General features: G+C 39.4%; 1 protein-coding gene across 2 annotated transcripts in view; it reads left to right on the top strand.

Moving 5' to 3' along the window:
- CEP162 (centrosomal protein 162) overlaps nt 1–16,020 on the top strand; it is a 55,031-nt gene that overhangs the window by 20,174 nt on the left and 18,837 nt on the right. For both annotated transcript variants that reach the window (XM_007670734.3, XM_029047198.2), the window contains exons 7-16: nt 1,138–1,256; nt 1,777–1,807; nt 1,935–2,054; nt 5,693–5,881; nt 6,062–6,143; nt 8,453–8,699; nt 9,713–9,986; nt 12,524–12,681; nt 12,945–13,172; nt 14,333–14,473. In XM_007670734.3, the coding sequence (XP_007668924.2) occupies nt 1,138–1,256; nt 1,777–1,807; nt 1,935–2,054; nt 5,693–5,881; nt 6,062–6,143; nt 8,453–8,699; nt 9,713–9,986; nt 12,524–12,681; nt 12,945–13,172; nt 14,333–14,473 (1,589 nt within the window). The remainder of the gene's footprint in view (nt 1–1,137; nt 1,257–1,776; nt 1,808–1,934; nt 2,055–5,692; nt 5,882–6,061; nt 6,144–8,452; nt 8,700–9,712; nt 9,987–12,523; nt 12,682–12,944; nt 13,173–14,332; nt 14,474–16,020) is intronic.

The following is a 16,020-nucleotide window of genomic DNA, read 5'->3' as shown; positions in this document are numbered from 1 at the left end:
TTAAGGAGAGAAGGAGGCAATGGAGGAGACATCAGGTCCTCTGATTGTGGCTAAAATAGGGCATCCTTTGGGAGGAGAGCAGGGATTTTAGTAGCAGTGCTTTGAGCTCATGATATTAGTGAGCCTAATTGTCCCAACCAAGCATCATGTTCCCAGTTTAGAGGGAAGGGAGAAAGTAGGAAGATAGGACAGGACATCGAGATGGCAGAGGATAATACAGAGAGATTGTTACAGCTGTGGGCTCTCACTTGACCCCATCCCTGCCCCAGGTCAGACCTCAAATTGAGTTGGGTGATCCTGGAAATGTGGGCATTGATCATTTATGCCTGTCTTCCCTTTGCAGGTTGGGCAGTTGGGCACAGGGTCACAAAAGGGGAATTGAGCAAATTTAGTACTAAGGGACAAGAATCTGTTCTGAGGTGTGTAATCCTTCAAGTCCCTTGGGGTGCAGGGCTGGACCAAGTGATCTTTTGAGGTCCCTCTCAGCTCTCTTTTCCTGTATTCTCTAGTTTAGAGTCTAATTCCTCACGTGTACTTGCACATCAGTTGTTTTCCTTTACCCCTTCAAATTATGAGTTTTTTGCCATCCAGATACAGTGTAGGCTGGAAACCTAGCCTTACATAAAACAAAGAAATGAATCTTCTGTTGTAGATAGACTTACCCTAGCAGGACAGATATGCACCAAAAACCTGAGAACCCCTCACTTTTCTAGCCATATTCATTCCTGGGGGCCTGGCGCTATTGCAGTTCTCGTGGGTGGGTATCTTTCCCTTCCCTTCCTCCCTTTCCGTTCTTCCTTTTTCAGCAAAGCCCAATTGCCCTATAGTTGGGGAATGGGAAATTAGTATACTGAATTGTTATATTAAAAGACTGAATTTTTTTATTATTAGATTAAAAGGGCTTAAGTCAGGGCTATAAGAAATACAGGAAATAATGGAAAAAATATATCCTTGGGAAAAGTTAAGTTTCATGAGCCTTTTACACAAATGAATTTTATCCAGAATGAGTAGTATACTAAGCATTTGATGTTTATTTGGGGGTATAAGGGGTTGAAAACTGTACTTCATTTGGAAATTAGCATGATAGTCTATTGGGAATTGAATTTGGGGGACTTGTTTAATTGTGTTCTTGTTCAGAAAAGTATAGTGACGACTTTGAAGAAGGAGATGCTATTGCTTTTTTGACTACTGAAGATGAAGAGAGTGAAAGCAAGCAAACTCCCAAATCGATAGAAAACAAAGCTATTCCAACACAGGTACATCAAAATGAAACAGAGTACAGCATTGATTTCTCTTTCACCACTTATGGGTTGCCCTTAAAGCCAGATGTGACATACGGAGATGCTCATTAATGAAGTCAGGTTCAAGATGTCCATTATTGTGGAGAAATGCCAGACTACTATATGCTTGAAATTTGACAAATAATATATACTACATATATTTCTAATATGCCACTTTGGAATTCTAGTGTATTTTCCATTTGCGAATATCTTCATCAAACTGATTTTGGTAATGGTTTTATTTTTGAATTTTTTTTTTCCTCAGTACACTTTATTCAGCCATACTGTACACTTTGCTCATATTCTGCTTATATGACATTCCTTAGTGAGGGATGGTATTTTAAGAAAATAGTTTATAACTCTCACATGATCACAGCAGCATATTATGAATTCATATACAACACCATGGAATCTGGGATTTTAATAATATGTTAATATTTTTACTTGGGGTTTTGTAACAAACTCCCTTGAATCATTTTTTCCAATCTTAATTTAGGAAGAAGAAAAAGCTGGCATGCTGGCTAAAGGTAAACATTACATATTTCTTAGGGTAAGAAAAGTCTGGTTTTGTCCTCAGTTTTGATTGCCAGATCCTAGAAAGCACAAAATGGTTTTACAGTCTTTCATGTTTTCCCTTTTTTTATGTCCTTGTAGTCGTACTGCTTGATTCATTAGACTCAGTCGCAGACACTCCTGTTTCCCAACAAGGCAGAGCAACCCCTGAATTACCGGCACACCCAGAAGCCATCATTGATAGTGAAATGGCAGGAACAGGTAATAACACTTTTAATTTGTACACACACTTAATGCTAGTTAAATTGAAAGTAATTAGGATTTTTTCTTCTTTTTTTAAATGGTATTTCTTAAGCATTTACTATGTGCCAGGCTCTGTACTAAGCACTGGGGTAGATACAAGCTATTCAGGTTGTTCACTGACCCTGTCCCACATGGGGCTCACAGTGTAATCCTCATTTTGCAGATGAGGGAACTGAGGCACAGTGAAGTTAAGTGACTTGCCCAAGGTCACACAACCGACAAGTGGAAGAGACGAGATTAGAACCCAGGTCCTTCTGAGTCCCAGACCCATGCTCTATCAACTAGGTCACGCTGCTTCTCAGGCCTGTTCTTTTCTTCAACATAGATGAACCTTGACTTTATTTTGATTGCTCTGTTAATTGTTTATTAATCTTCCCGTCTTCGCTCATCTCCTCCTTTATGGGAAAGGCTGTGCCAAGTGACTGTAAGGTTTTACAGTACAATCACTTAACATAGGGTGTCACTAAATGCTAGCAAATTGGTGGCATCAGTTGGAGATCTTCAGTGCTGTAAGAAAAGCATGTGGCAGGGCTGGAATCAGAACAGTTGAAAAACATGATCCCTTGTCCTGTTTTCCCCTGTTCTAGTTAAATGCAACTTCGGCTGGTAGACCCCTCTAAGCTAAAAGGCGGTTCTATGGATAACTTGAATTGTCTTCCTTTACTAATGAAAGTACCCGATTGTGGAATTGTTCGATTAAAGCCAGCCTTGAAATATTTCATCGCCTCTCAAAGTCTTAAACTCAATTCTTTCGGAGACTCAGAGAATAGGCTGAATTCCAGGGCGGCATCAGCAATTATAAAATGAAATTCAAGCCACTGCTATCAACTTCATGAAAATAAGAATAAAAAATAATACTCTCTTTTCACTATTTTGCCTCACCTATATTCTTGAATACCTTTTAATGGCCCTTTCTGGGCCAAGTGTGGTGATTGTTTATTAGTTTGGGGGTTTTTTCAGTTTGTGTATTTGCTTTAGTGTCCCTCTAAGTATCAAGGTCCCTCTTTCCTGACACCCAACATGAAACTATTTCACAGATGACTAGGGCACTTGCATCCTAGTTCTGCACCTCAGGATGCTTTATAATAGATATTGGTCTCCTCTGTGCCCAGAATGATGCTGGCTGAAGTATTCACCTGCACACAGATGTTCTTGCACTGAAAGGTGTGGTGACTGTCAGCTCTAGGCTGTAAACTCACTGTGGGCAGGGACTGTGTCTACCAAATCTGTAATATGGTACTCTCCCAAGTGCTTAGAACAGAACTCTACCCACAGTAAGCTTATCCAATGCCTTTGATTGATTAATTGGAGAAAGCTCATTGGAGAAGGTGGGATTGTAGGAGAGATTTAAATGTGGAAAGAGCTGTGGTCTAGCTGATGTGGAGAGAGGAGTTCCAAGTCGGGGAAACAGCATGAGTGAGGGATGTAGGCGAAGAGGCAAGAGTGAGTTACAGCTAGGAGGTTAGTTTGGGGAAGAGCAGATGAGGAGAGGAGGTAGGCAAAATGGGCCATATGGAGGAGAGCCTTGAAGTCGGTTGTGGAGAGATTTTGTTTGTTGCAGAGATACAGGGAACCAATGGAGTGAGATATGGGCCAAGCGATGCTTTTAGGAAGGTGATCTGAGTAGTAGCATGTTCAGGATGATATTTAAAAAAAACAAAACCTTGTTGTGAAGTGAAAGGGATTATTGCAATGCAGATATAATATGAGCCGATTATTTTTTTGTAATTTGATTACTAGCAATTCTGTCAAACTCCACTTGAATTAGATTATTTCTACAGTGTTGGTGCTTTTTAATCTTTTGGGGGGATTCAGAGCTGCCTAGCATTTTAGAAAAAATTATATTTAAGTAAGCTATTATCTAAAGCATTTCTTTTTGCCCTGACATCCTTATTCCTGACCCATATTTCCCATTATATCAAACAAAACTGCTGTCACTAGTAGGATAAAGCAATTTACTCAATTGCACAAATGTAATATATTTCCTCCATGGGTGATGAGGAAGAAGTCAAGATAAAAAGTGAAGAGACAAAGTTTATAAAATTCCATTTCATTTTATCTATTATCCTTAGAAAATATCTCATTTTATTTTTTCATTTCCATTTTGTGTAATAAGTTTCAGTGAAAGGAAATAGTTATAATAAAAGCGTACAGAGAAGGCAAATGGGAAAGAAAGGTTGGTTTTCTTTGTCTTTTGCAATAAGTGCTTACTAATATGACTAGTAGTCATAATCCCTGCCCTCAAGGGGCTTACAATATACTGTAGCAATAAATTTGTCGGAAACATGCTCAGAAACATAAAAAAAATCAATGATATTTATTGAGCATTTACTGTGTGCAGAGCACTGTACTAAGTGCTTGGGAAAGTATAATCCAATAGAGTTGGATCCCTCCCCTCAAGAAGCTTACAGTCTAGAGGGGGAAACAGATATTAAAATAAATGACAGATAGGGAAGATAGTAGATTATAAGGACATGTACATCAGTGTCTTGGTTTAGGAGACCATACCTCAATCCCCAAATGGACCATTATTCAGGGCAGCCATGATTACCTCAATGGGATTTGAAATGCTCACCGGCTACTAGAGGTCTCCTGCCTAGTAGAAATAAGTTTTTTAAAACCAGTAACCCTCCCAAAAGCTGCTGAACTTTCCTCAGGTAGAGGTAATCTCAGTGGTTTTTATTTTTTCAAATAGAAGGGTTTAACCAGAATCATATGACTCTTGGCTTTGAATGTAAAAGATGATTCTTCATGTTTTTCCAGCCGAATAGTTAGAGTGTGGTTGGAGGAACAGTTCTTTACCCTGTAGTCTTTTTCACTCATAGGGTTTGTACTCTAATTAGTTGTAATTGAGACCACTGTTTGCAGGGTTAGTTGATGTTTGTAATCCTGTTCCAGTCACTCAGAGTATATCTTGCATCTCTAATTGCCACACATAAATTAGAATATCTCCTATTGGTTAAAATTCCTACATCATGAATTTTGTGAAAGTATTGTGTGCCATCAGAAGACCTAAGACTCTGCCATCCATTAAGCAAATTTTGTAGCCTTAGAGAATTCATAAGTCTACTCTATGATAATGTGACTGGCCAAATCAAACTTGAATGTACCTTTTCCCCCATCACCACCAGGGGAAAACAGGACTGACTACATGATAGATAAAGGCTGTTCAACCTTGCTTGAGCCTGGTGTCAGAATACACTTTTATCCACTTCTCCAACTCAGCAGGCTAAAAACACCATGAAAACTAACCGAGAATGGTAATCACAAACTACTGTCTGCTGATGTCCTAGGGCACAATATATAGGAAGACATGCCAGCGATTCATAAACCGTTTCACTGACAGCAGTGCTCTGGACCTAAAATCAGGTTAAGTGCCAGCCTGAACCAGAGTAATTTTACACATACAGCACAATGGACTTTCAATATAATCACAGAATAAAAGTTGAAAGGTCATCTGACCGAACCTGCTGCTTCTGGATGTCTGAATGCTCGGATTTGCTCATAATGCTGCCTTCAACAGAAGAAGAAGTCTAATTGTGGGTGGTAGATTTCTAATGAAATTTCACTGATGGAATTGCGTTTATTTCCAACAGGTGGTTCTTATGGACAAACAAACAGCGACATTGAGGCACTGCAGCAGGCATATTATCATATTGATCAGTCTCTGGGAGATACAGATGAACAAAGAATTCAAAGCAGTGCAGTAGAAAATGCCAAGGGCTTAGAAGTTGTTCCTCAAGACAGTGAAAAGTGTTCAAAACAACTCTCTACTACTGAATCTGGTAAAGTTGTATTAATAATTTGAACATGACTGTAGATTACTGACTCATGTCATCTGAGAAAAATGTCTGTTTCTGTTTACAACCTTAAACCATTTAAAAAAGAAATAACTGTAACTTACTCAACTTCTTTGTTGCTTAAAGTAAAATTCTCACCAGCCCACAACTCATTTCTTTTCTCAGACTTGCCCACCGTGGAGGAACTGATGAAGCCTATCAGAGTGGATTCATTTTTTGGCAGAGGTTTTAACCTACGACCTGCCAGGTACCAGGTTCTTGCAAAACATTCTTGGGGATTTTAGGATTTGTCAGTCATCTCAGAAGAATTATTTTCTGCTTCCACCCTCCTCTTCCTCCTATAATCATGTTTACTTGTCCTGCTTCACCCCATGTTGTCCTCAACTGGGGTCTAACTCAAGAACAGAGGAAGGGGGAGTGTAGAAACCAAAGAATACACCTGTACCCCTGCTGACAGAAAATATTAGTATGGCCAAAAAGTATTTGAATACCTTTATGGATGTATTATTAGAGGGTAAATTAAGAAGACTTCAGAAGGATTAAATAGATCAATGGGTGATGGACCTATGTTTTTTTATGGTATTCGAAAAGTGCTTACTATGTGCCAGGCACTGTACTGAGTGGTGGAGTAGTTGGACATAGTCCATGTTCAACATGGGTCTCACAGTCTTTATCCCCATTTTATAGATGAGCTAACTGAGGCACAGAGAAGTGAAGTGATTTGCCCAAGGTCACACAGCAGACAAGTGGCAGAGCTGGGTTTAGAATCCAGGTCCTTCTGAGTCCCAGGCCCATGCTCTATCCACTAGATCATGCTGCTTGGTAATTAGGGGAAAAAGCTAGGAATGTTAGCCGGTTGTGGGCAGAGAATGTGTCTGCCAACTGTTGCATTGCATTGAATTGTCCTATACCAAGTGCTTAGTACAGTGCTCTGAACACAGTAAGTGCTCAATAGATACCATTATTGATGATGATGAATGTTAAAATAGTATCCTCATAGCTGTGAAGGTGGATTTCTAGGAAACAGACATCACATTATTCCTTCAAGCATCTTTTGGGGTCTCCAGGGGAGACATTGATTTAGATGTGTCTGGAGCCCCCGCTTTCAGTCCTGATGATCAAATTTCTATTTATTACATTTGTTGAGCACTTTGAACAAAATGCTGTGCTAAGCCTGGAGACTAATACAGGGATATTGATTTGGACACAGTCCCCAACGCAGCAAGGACTTGCATTTTTAAAATGGGGGTGGAGAGAGACTGGTGCGGGGACACTCAGGAAGGGAATAGCCTGATAAAGGCAAACCAATAAATGAACAAAGCAAGTACAACAATACAAACAAGAATTGCAGTATAGAATACTGCTAAACAACGTTTTCAGGACTGTAGGACATTAATTCTAATGCAACAGTCCCAACTTTCCCAATGTTCTGAATGCTGGGAAAGTGGGCTGGTGTATCTCCTGCATGTCCAGGGCCTGGCAGGGGACAGGACTTGCCACTTTCCCCCTTCCCTCCTAATGGTGGGCGGGAGCAGGGTGCTGTCACTTTGGGACCCCAGGATTTGGGTGGAGGACAGGCCTCTGGGGTTGCATGCCGGGAGGAATCTTCTCCTCATGCCTGCTGTGCTTTTCTGCAGAGGACATAAGTCCTGCTCAGACTGTGAGCCCCACGTGGGACAGGGGCTATGTATCTACCCTAGTGTTTAGAAAAGTGCTTGGTGCATAGTAAGTACTTAACAAATACCATCATTAGTTAATTAAGGCTCGACCCCATGGAAAATGGTTCAAGTATTCTTGGAAGCCAGTTAAATCATGTAATTCTTTCATCCTCACTTTTTAAAATGTTGTTTCCTAAATTGTAAACACCTCACAATTGAAGATTGGCATAGAAGTTTCTTTCAAAATGGGGTAATCATTAAAGCTTGATTTTCTGTGTTAGAATTGGTGATTTTTTGTTTTTCCTTTTCAAACTACTGTGTAGTTTTTATTGACAGGAATAATCACATTTCTCTCTGTACCCTCCGTTATTGCTCTTTGCCTGGAACATCTGTTCACATCAAAGAAATCTCTGTACGGCAGTTAGGAAATATCTTCATTTGGATATCGATGAGTTACAGAAAGACATTGGGCTTACATTTGGGATGTGCTTGAGTATAAATATCCAATCCCCATTTGCTTCAGAGGGCCATGTAAATAAAGAATATCCCATTGCAAATCTACTGAATTAGCAAATAATTTTGGAGGCAGAAACAAATGTACGGGGGAAATGTGCAAATGTACTAAATGTACACTTCTTTCTGCATCATTCTTGCACTTGGATTTTGTACCCTTTATTCACCTTTTCCTCAACCCCACAGCATTTATGTACATAGCTGCAGTTTATATTAACGTCTGTCTCCCCCTGTGAGTTGTTGAGGGCAGGGAATGTGTTTACCAACTGTGTGATATCGTACTCTCCCAAGCCTTAGTGCAGCACTCTGCACATAGTAAGTGCTCAGTAAATATGATTGATTGTTGATTGATAATACCACCTTTATGTGCCATTTTATGTTGTAGTCCAGACGGTTTAACTGATCGTTTACCACTTGAGGACAGTCTGAATGAAGTGGCTCAGGAAAAGCAGCATTTAGATTGTTTCCTTGAAAAGAATGAGAAGAATCCAATATTGCAAACAGCAGGGAATGAAGCTAGTGAAGAAAGCTCTCAGAGAGTGACTGTTGAGGAAGAAAAGATGGATCAAATGTATCTTGATATTTTGAGAAAAAAATTGTCCTTAGTGTCACAACAAGAAAAGAATAATCAAGTAAGTAATATTGTATATTTTTTAAAAAGCAAAGTTGTGTAACCTACCTATAAATAAGAACATACTCCACATATCAGCCAATTTAATTTAATAGGTTACTTGAACAGGCTCTGAGTTAGAAGGGGAGAGTTCCAGTTTTCCCCAGCAGCATACAATTTACTTTTTTAGTGATGCCAGATTTTCCTGCTGTTCTCCAGACATATAGAAATTCCTCCAAAAATATATCTAATTAAGAGCTTAGCTGGGATTTTTGACATCTTTTTTTCACATCAAAACCCCACAGGAGTCATCTTGTTGGTCCATCATTTGGTAAAACCAGTGTGGTCTAGTGGAAAGAACACAAGACTGGGAATCAGAAGACCTGGGTTCTAATCCTGGCTTTGCCACTTGCCTTTAGTGTGAACATGGGCAAGTCACTGATCTCTTCTGTGCCTCAGTTTCCTCACCTGTTCTCCCTCTTAATTGGAGAGTGAGCCCCATGTACGGCAGAGACTGTGTCTGACCTGATTAACTTCAGTGCATAGAACAAGTGCTTGGTCCCGAGGAATCAATTAACAAATACCATCATTATGACCATTTTAATCTGCGAATGAGGTCCAGAACTGTTCAGCATAGCCTGATAATAAATAATTATGGTACTTGTTAAGCGCTTACTATGTACCTAGGGATGATAGATGAGTGGATTATTTTTGTTCTAAAGGATCTTCTGCAAAATGCATGCCTTACCTGCTCATGCTTGCAAACCTTTCTGCAATGGAAATCTATTTCCGTTACACGTGACAAAAGCCCTTTTTTGAATCTTTCCCCACTCTCCTCTCCAACCAACCTTGCTCTTTTTGACCAAGACCCTGACTTAGCCCTGAGGTATTCTAGGTGCCATATAGGTGCATGTCTTCCAAGATGGTTCCTCTGTGAATCTGAATTCTTGAGAGTGTGGTTACTGCTCCCACAAAGCTGCTTTCTAAACACTGCAGTACCTTGTGTTTGTGTGAAACTGTGATCGTTCTCTGCAGGCCTTTGGATCGCGACCCAGCTCTAGGGAGAAGGATGCTGCAGATGCTATGATCAGCAAACAAACAACATACAAAAAGATCAAGGGTATTCCTGTGTTTTGTAATAAAAAGCCTCAAAGTGGACTTTATGGATCAGTTAAGAGCTCTGGATATGGTAAATCAAATTCACCATTCAAACCGTTTTCTACTGTCAGTGAAAAGAAAACATCAAAGGACGTAATAAAAAAGGCAAGCCTGAAAATGAGATCTCCTCCAGATAAAGCAAGGCAAAAAGGTATAATTCATGTAATTCATTTTATTTTTGACATTCCGTCACAGCTAAGATCTCTCTGTAATGGCAGTAGGTGCTTTTAGCAGTTCAAAAACCTGTATGTTTAATGTTACCTTCTTTGTCCATCGCAGAGGGTTCTTCTCGATAGAAATAACGGAAATCAATCAGTGTTATTTATTAAGTGGTGCATTTCTTTTGTGGAAGATGCTGTCTGCTAAAAAGTTTAGTTCCCCTCCCTCCCACCCTTCCCATTGAGCAGAAGGGAAGAGGGAAGGTTGGGAAATGGCAAAATCAGCCTCTTTGGCTCTTTTCCTCCTTCAGAGAAGAGTGGGTGTAGCAGTTCAGGGGCCAGAAGAAGGCACCAATCAAGCAGTCAGTCAGTGGCATTTATTGAGCACTTACTATGTGCCGAGCACTGTACTAAGCACTTGAGAGAGTATAGTATGATAGAGTTGGTAGACACAACTGCTGCCCACTAGAAGCTTACACTGTCTGGTGGCCCAGAACTGGGCAGCCTAGACTTCAGAGATCTTCAATTCTGGATTTTTCAGATGAAAGCCAGTGCACAAGTGGCGGTCTTTGAGAGCGTGTCCAAAATCCTGGATGTTCTTGTTGGAATGAGAACAGAGAAAACTTGTTTCGATGTCTTCTGATGCAGAATTTAATAGTCCACAGCTTCTGTTAATTGTTAACTTGTTTATAATGGCGCGTTCATCTAGGGTAGAGACAGACAGATTTAGCCTTTCGACCATTCCTGGCCTGGAGAGTCATACTGTTTGCCCAAATAAATTGCTAAGTGAGGAGAAATATGGCATCACCGACTTTTACATTCGGGAGCTGTCATAAATTTTGACTTCTTTTTTTATGGCTATTTTTTTTCCTCAGAAAGCCATTAGATTTAAAGATTCATTACCTCAGTCTTTTTTTGAAGCAGTGGCCAAAGCAATATTTTTGTCGCAGAGATAGTGTAATTTGTCTATGTTTGTTGTGACTTAGTCTCTTATCCTCATAAAATCAAACAATTGCAAATGAATCTACTTTTCTGAGGGTGCCGTGACTAAAAATAATATTGATTTTGCTCTTCATCTATTATTCCACTACCCAGGTCTTGTTTTTCCAGAGAGAAACTCAGACATTTCTCATAAAAGTGAGGGAATTCAGAACCTTCATAGACGTTTTCATAGCCATCCGTGCCTGAATTTTCATTGAAATCTAGTTCTTGTTAATATAGTTTTGACATCTCAGACATACAGATTACCAGCAGACTGTTTAATTGACTTGTGTGCTCCTTCAAAATTAGAAATCAAATATCTCCAGCAGCCATTCATAATCTGTAGAAAGAATTAAGAGTTTTATAAGTATTTCAGGATTCTTCACCCATTTGCAGATCCCCCAACTCCCAAGTCTTTTCATATAAATTAATTTTGTGAAACTTTCCAAGATTCAGTTTATTCATACTATCAGTTAAATACAGGGATGATTTGATGCCCACAAGCTGTTTTTCCAGAGTATATGTAATATGCATATATTAATATATACACTGTAGTCATATCTCCTCCAAGAGGCCTTCGCCAATTAAGCCCTCCTTTCCCTGACTTCCTCTCCCTTGTGCATAGTCTTTGCGCTTGGATGTGTACCCTTTGGACACTTGGTATTCACCCACAGTACTTATAGACATATCCATAATTTTAATGCCTCTCTCGTCTACACTGTAAGCTCATTGTGGGCAGGCAACATGTCTACCAACTATCATATTGTACTCTCTCAAGCGCAAGGTGCAGTGCTCTGCACACAGTAAGCGCTCAATAAATATCATTGATTATATCTCCTGTAACTCTCTGTAGAAGTTCCGCAGTTAATTTAAAATTATTGGTGGTTGATGGAAGTGTACATTTGGGGGTGGGGGTTCTTTTTCTTCTCAGTCGAGGGTTCTTTTAATGAGTTCATAATTGTCATATAGATATTAGTCCCCATTTTCTTTAGTTTGTAATGATGGCGGTGTTAATGAAGTCTTGAGGCAAGAACTACAGATGAGTGTGGAGAGAAGGAATTGATTTCTGCCAGTAATGTCCCCAGGGCACCAAGTATAATAGGCATGTATGTGTTCAGAGGTCTTACAAAGAGCAGTACGTGAAGCAATGTGGCCTGGTGCAAACAGCATGGACCTTGAAATCAGAGAACCTGGATCTGCCTCTTTCCAGCTGTGAGATTTTGGGCAAGCCACTTAACTTCTCTGTGCCTCAATATCCTCACTTGTAAAATGGAGATTAAATGCCTGTTTTACTTCAAACTTGGACTAGGAGCCCAGTGTTGAGATAGGAACTCTGTCTGACCTCATATCTTTCTCAGCAGTGAGCAGTATGCGAGTCACATAGTAAGTACCTGATAAATACTATTATTATTACTGTTGTCATCATTATTATGATGAAGGTTTTTCGCATGCAAGATGTTCATTTACAGCTAAAGTGATCATAGCATAGTGCCAGGGCTAAGAGTGTGACCCTGAATGTTGCTTTCCTTGATTTTTTTTTTTAATTTAGACACATTCTCTACAACAAAAGTAATCCGGTCAGCTACTGCAGTGAGACCATCTCTGAAATCTGACGGTCTAATAGCTGCTGAAGCCACCAAACCGACAGCTGATGACCCCCTGTTGCAGGCTGTAGCAGAAGTAGACTCTTCTGGGCCAGAGGAACATGTGAGTATATGGAATTTGGAATCGGTGGTCAGAATTTTTCCCCTCTACAAAACAGTTTAAGCAATTTTTTCCTGGTGAAACACCCCCTAGGAAATTTGCTTTCTACAAAAGATATTTAGTAATGGTTATTTAGCACTTATTGGTTTCAAGTGAAGGAACGCTTTTTATTGAGTCATTTTCATTCTTCTGATTTTTCTGCTTAGCGGTAATCTTGGTCTTTTTATGTAAATCTCCTGTAATGAAATAAAATTATGTCTCCATAGGATCTCTTGTTACCCCCCGGTGGAAGCCGGGAGAGAGAATTATACATGCTTAAAAGAGTTCAAGAAGCGGAGGAGAAATGGAATGGAGCACAGACAGTAATTGAGCAGATTAAAGCCACCTTCCAACAGAAAGAGATAGAGCTGGTGAATAAGATGGAAGAAATGAAAGGAAAACAAGAAAAAGAACTTTTTCGGTTGAATCAAGAAAATTATATCCTGCAAACCAAGGTATCGAGAAAATTCCATGCTGCCAATCTGCTTCTAGGGGGTGCATGGTAGGAAACTCTGAAGGCCCAGGGCCTTTCCCCCCTTCCATCCCAGAGTCCACCCTACTAAATGGCCCATAACCAGAATGGCTTTCTCCGAGCTGAGCCAGGATGGTACCCAGGGACAGAAGCAGCAGCATTGCTCAGATATTACTGGGGTGCTCACCAGCCTGTAGATAGTTTAAAATGACCGTGAGAGATTTCATTGAAATCAGTCTCAGCTCTTACCCTTTTTTTGGAACTTGGGTGTTTTCCAGCAAGTGCCGTGTTTTGCGCTAACTAAATTCTACTTTGAGTGCTCTGTCATGGTTTTCTGTACCACGTAGCACATTAGGATGTTGCGTGAATTGAAACTTTTGATATTTTCAGGGGTCTAGTGCTCTAATGTTGGGTTTTGACATGAAAGCTCTCTACTGTTTTATCTTCCCAGGAAGATACTGTAGGGAACTACTGTTGTCCCCCTCCCTCAACCCCCTCACTCATTTCAAGAGGGCATGAATGCTTTTAGGTAGGTATGAACCTGGCTGAGGGGTGGAAAACTGAACTCAGTGCAGAAAATGGAAAGTTGAAGCCGAAAGATCTAGTCACATCTTCCACTTTTTGTTCAGCTGACACAATAGCTAGTATAATTCAGAATTGTGTGGGCAAGAAACATGTCTACAAACTCTGCTGTATTGTACTTTCCCAAGTATTTAGTACGGTGCTCTGCACACAGGAAGCGCTCACTAAATACCCATGGTTTGTATGTAAAATCCTCAGCCAGGATGGGCTTGGATTTATCTCTTCTTTTGAAGTATACTATTTTATTTTTGGTCCATTATTAAGTTATATACTCCCATACATTATCAGCGTGCTTGACGATTGTAGTAGAATTGCTGGACTTAAATGTTATGAGTGAAAAGTCATTACTTTGAGTAATTATCAGCTTGAAAAGTTTTTTTCCCTATCTTCAGTTCAAAAATGTTGAAAAAATATTGAGATCCAAAAGTCTAAATCCCATAAGATTTGATAGAGGGAAGCACTAGAGGGGTTTTATAAAAGTCACTGTAAGAAGTTTTATTCAAAAATTTTCTTTATGTCATTCTCACCTAAATGTTGGAAACCCTTGGTTTTATTCAAAAGGTGAATCATTTTGAAGAGACGAACAAAAAACCGAAGTTCCTGTCCTCTGGTGAAGTCGTCGGTCTTGTCACTGAAGAAAAGTTGCAGCAAATCCAAAAAGAAATTGAAGAACAAGAGACCCTTCTTAAAGGATATCAGCAGGTAGAATTAAACTCATAATGTCATATAAATTTGGTGGGCTTTTTTTTTTTTTAACAGATTCTTCACTATAAAAAACTGGAATACAGTAAATAGTGTCTGAGCTATCTATTGAAAAGTGGAGGGGAAGGGACAAGAGACTAGCAAATAATTTGGAAGTGAGTCCCACATGCTAGAAAATATTTTTAAACTGTGTCTTAAAAACTGGTCAGTTCTCCCTGAAGCTATTTTTGAGAGTGTTTTTGAGAGAACCTTTCGGATAATTTCTGCTCTCGTTCAGAACCGAAAATCTAGTCAGCTAATGGGATGCCAGAGTAGTTTCCATTCCAGGATGAAAAAAAAATGACCAATGGTTAAAAACATGGTCAGGTGTAAATTTCAAAATTTCTTGACTGTAAACCTCGGGGAAAAATCATATGATGTTTTCAAGGATGAATGAGACTCCGAATCCAGTATTGACCATAAACTAGATGTTTGGTAATTTGTCCATCAGCAACGTTGCTTTTAGCTCATCATCTTTGTCAAAAACCTCAGCATACTTCGGAGACTGTGGGCAACATTAGTTTTTGTGATGGGGTCCAGTGATTCATTCAACTGTACTTATTAAGCACTTACTGTATGCAGAGCACTTACTTAGGAAATCCTGGCTCTGTCCCTAACACTTTTTTCCCTTATCATTATTCAGCTTCTGACTTTTTCTTAGGCAGCCAAGCATATCTTTTGAAAATAATTTTCCTATTGGAAAATCCATTTTTGATCTAAATCTGCACTGGAACAGTTTAGCATACAAGATTAGTGGTTTGTAGGCGCTAAATAAATACTCTCATTACTGTGTATCAGCATCAGTGCAGTATGAGCAAGTGGTTCAAAAGTAAAGCATGGTGTTTGATTTTGCACAAGAGGTCGGGGGATAAACTTATAGTAATTTTAATTATAATAGTAATAGTGGTATTAAGTGTTGACTGTGTGGCAAACACTGTACTGAACACTGGGATAGATGCAGAGTAATCAGGTTGGACACAGTATGGGGCTCTCCTTCTGCACAGGAAGAACAGGGTTTGAGTTTCCATTTTACAGATGAGGAACCTGCAGCAAGTTAAATGACTTGTCCAAGGTCACACAGCAGGCAAGTCTGACTCTCAAGCTGGTGCTCTTTCCATTAGGCCATCATGCTTCTGTGCTTTGGAAATTAAATCACCCTCAAGAATGAAGTCATACAAGCATTAACTTTGGATCAGTGTAAACCTTGCACATTTTATGGTCAAAAAGATGAAAAGAACAGTGGGTGAAGAACAGAGGTAGTTACAAAAGATAAACAGCATACAAATTTCAGGAATTAATAAATTGACAGAAAACCATCCTCATTTTGAGATAATCATAATCACATTAAAGGGATGCCTTTGACCCAATAATTTGATTTAATGAATGCTCATTTGTAGCATGTAAATTTCATTAGTATCCTAATGAATCCTAAATTACCTCTAATTAAATAATGAGATATTTCAAAATGTTATCAAAGCATATTTTTAAATCAGTGTGAATACTGGTAA

The sequence above is a fragment of the Ornithorhynchus anatinus genome, chromosome 19 (genome assembly GCF_004115215.2).
Source record: "Ornithorhynchus anatinus isolate Pmale09 chromosome 19, mOrnAna1.pri.v4, whole genome shotgun sequence".
In the NCBI taxonomy this organism is placed as follows: domain Eukaryota; kingdom Metazoa; phylum Chordata; class Mammalia; order Monotremata; family Ornithorhynchidae; genus Ornithorhynchus; species Ornithorhynchus anatinus.
This window is presented reverse-complemented; position numbering and strand designations above follow the sequence as displayed.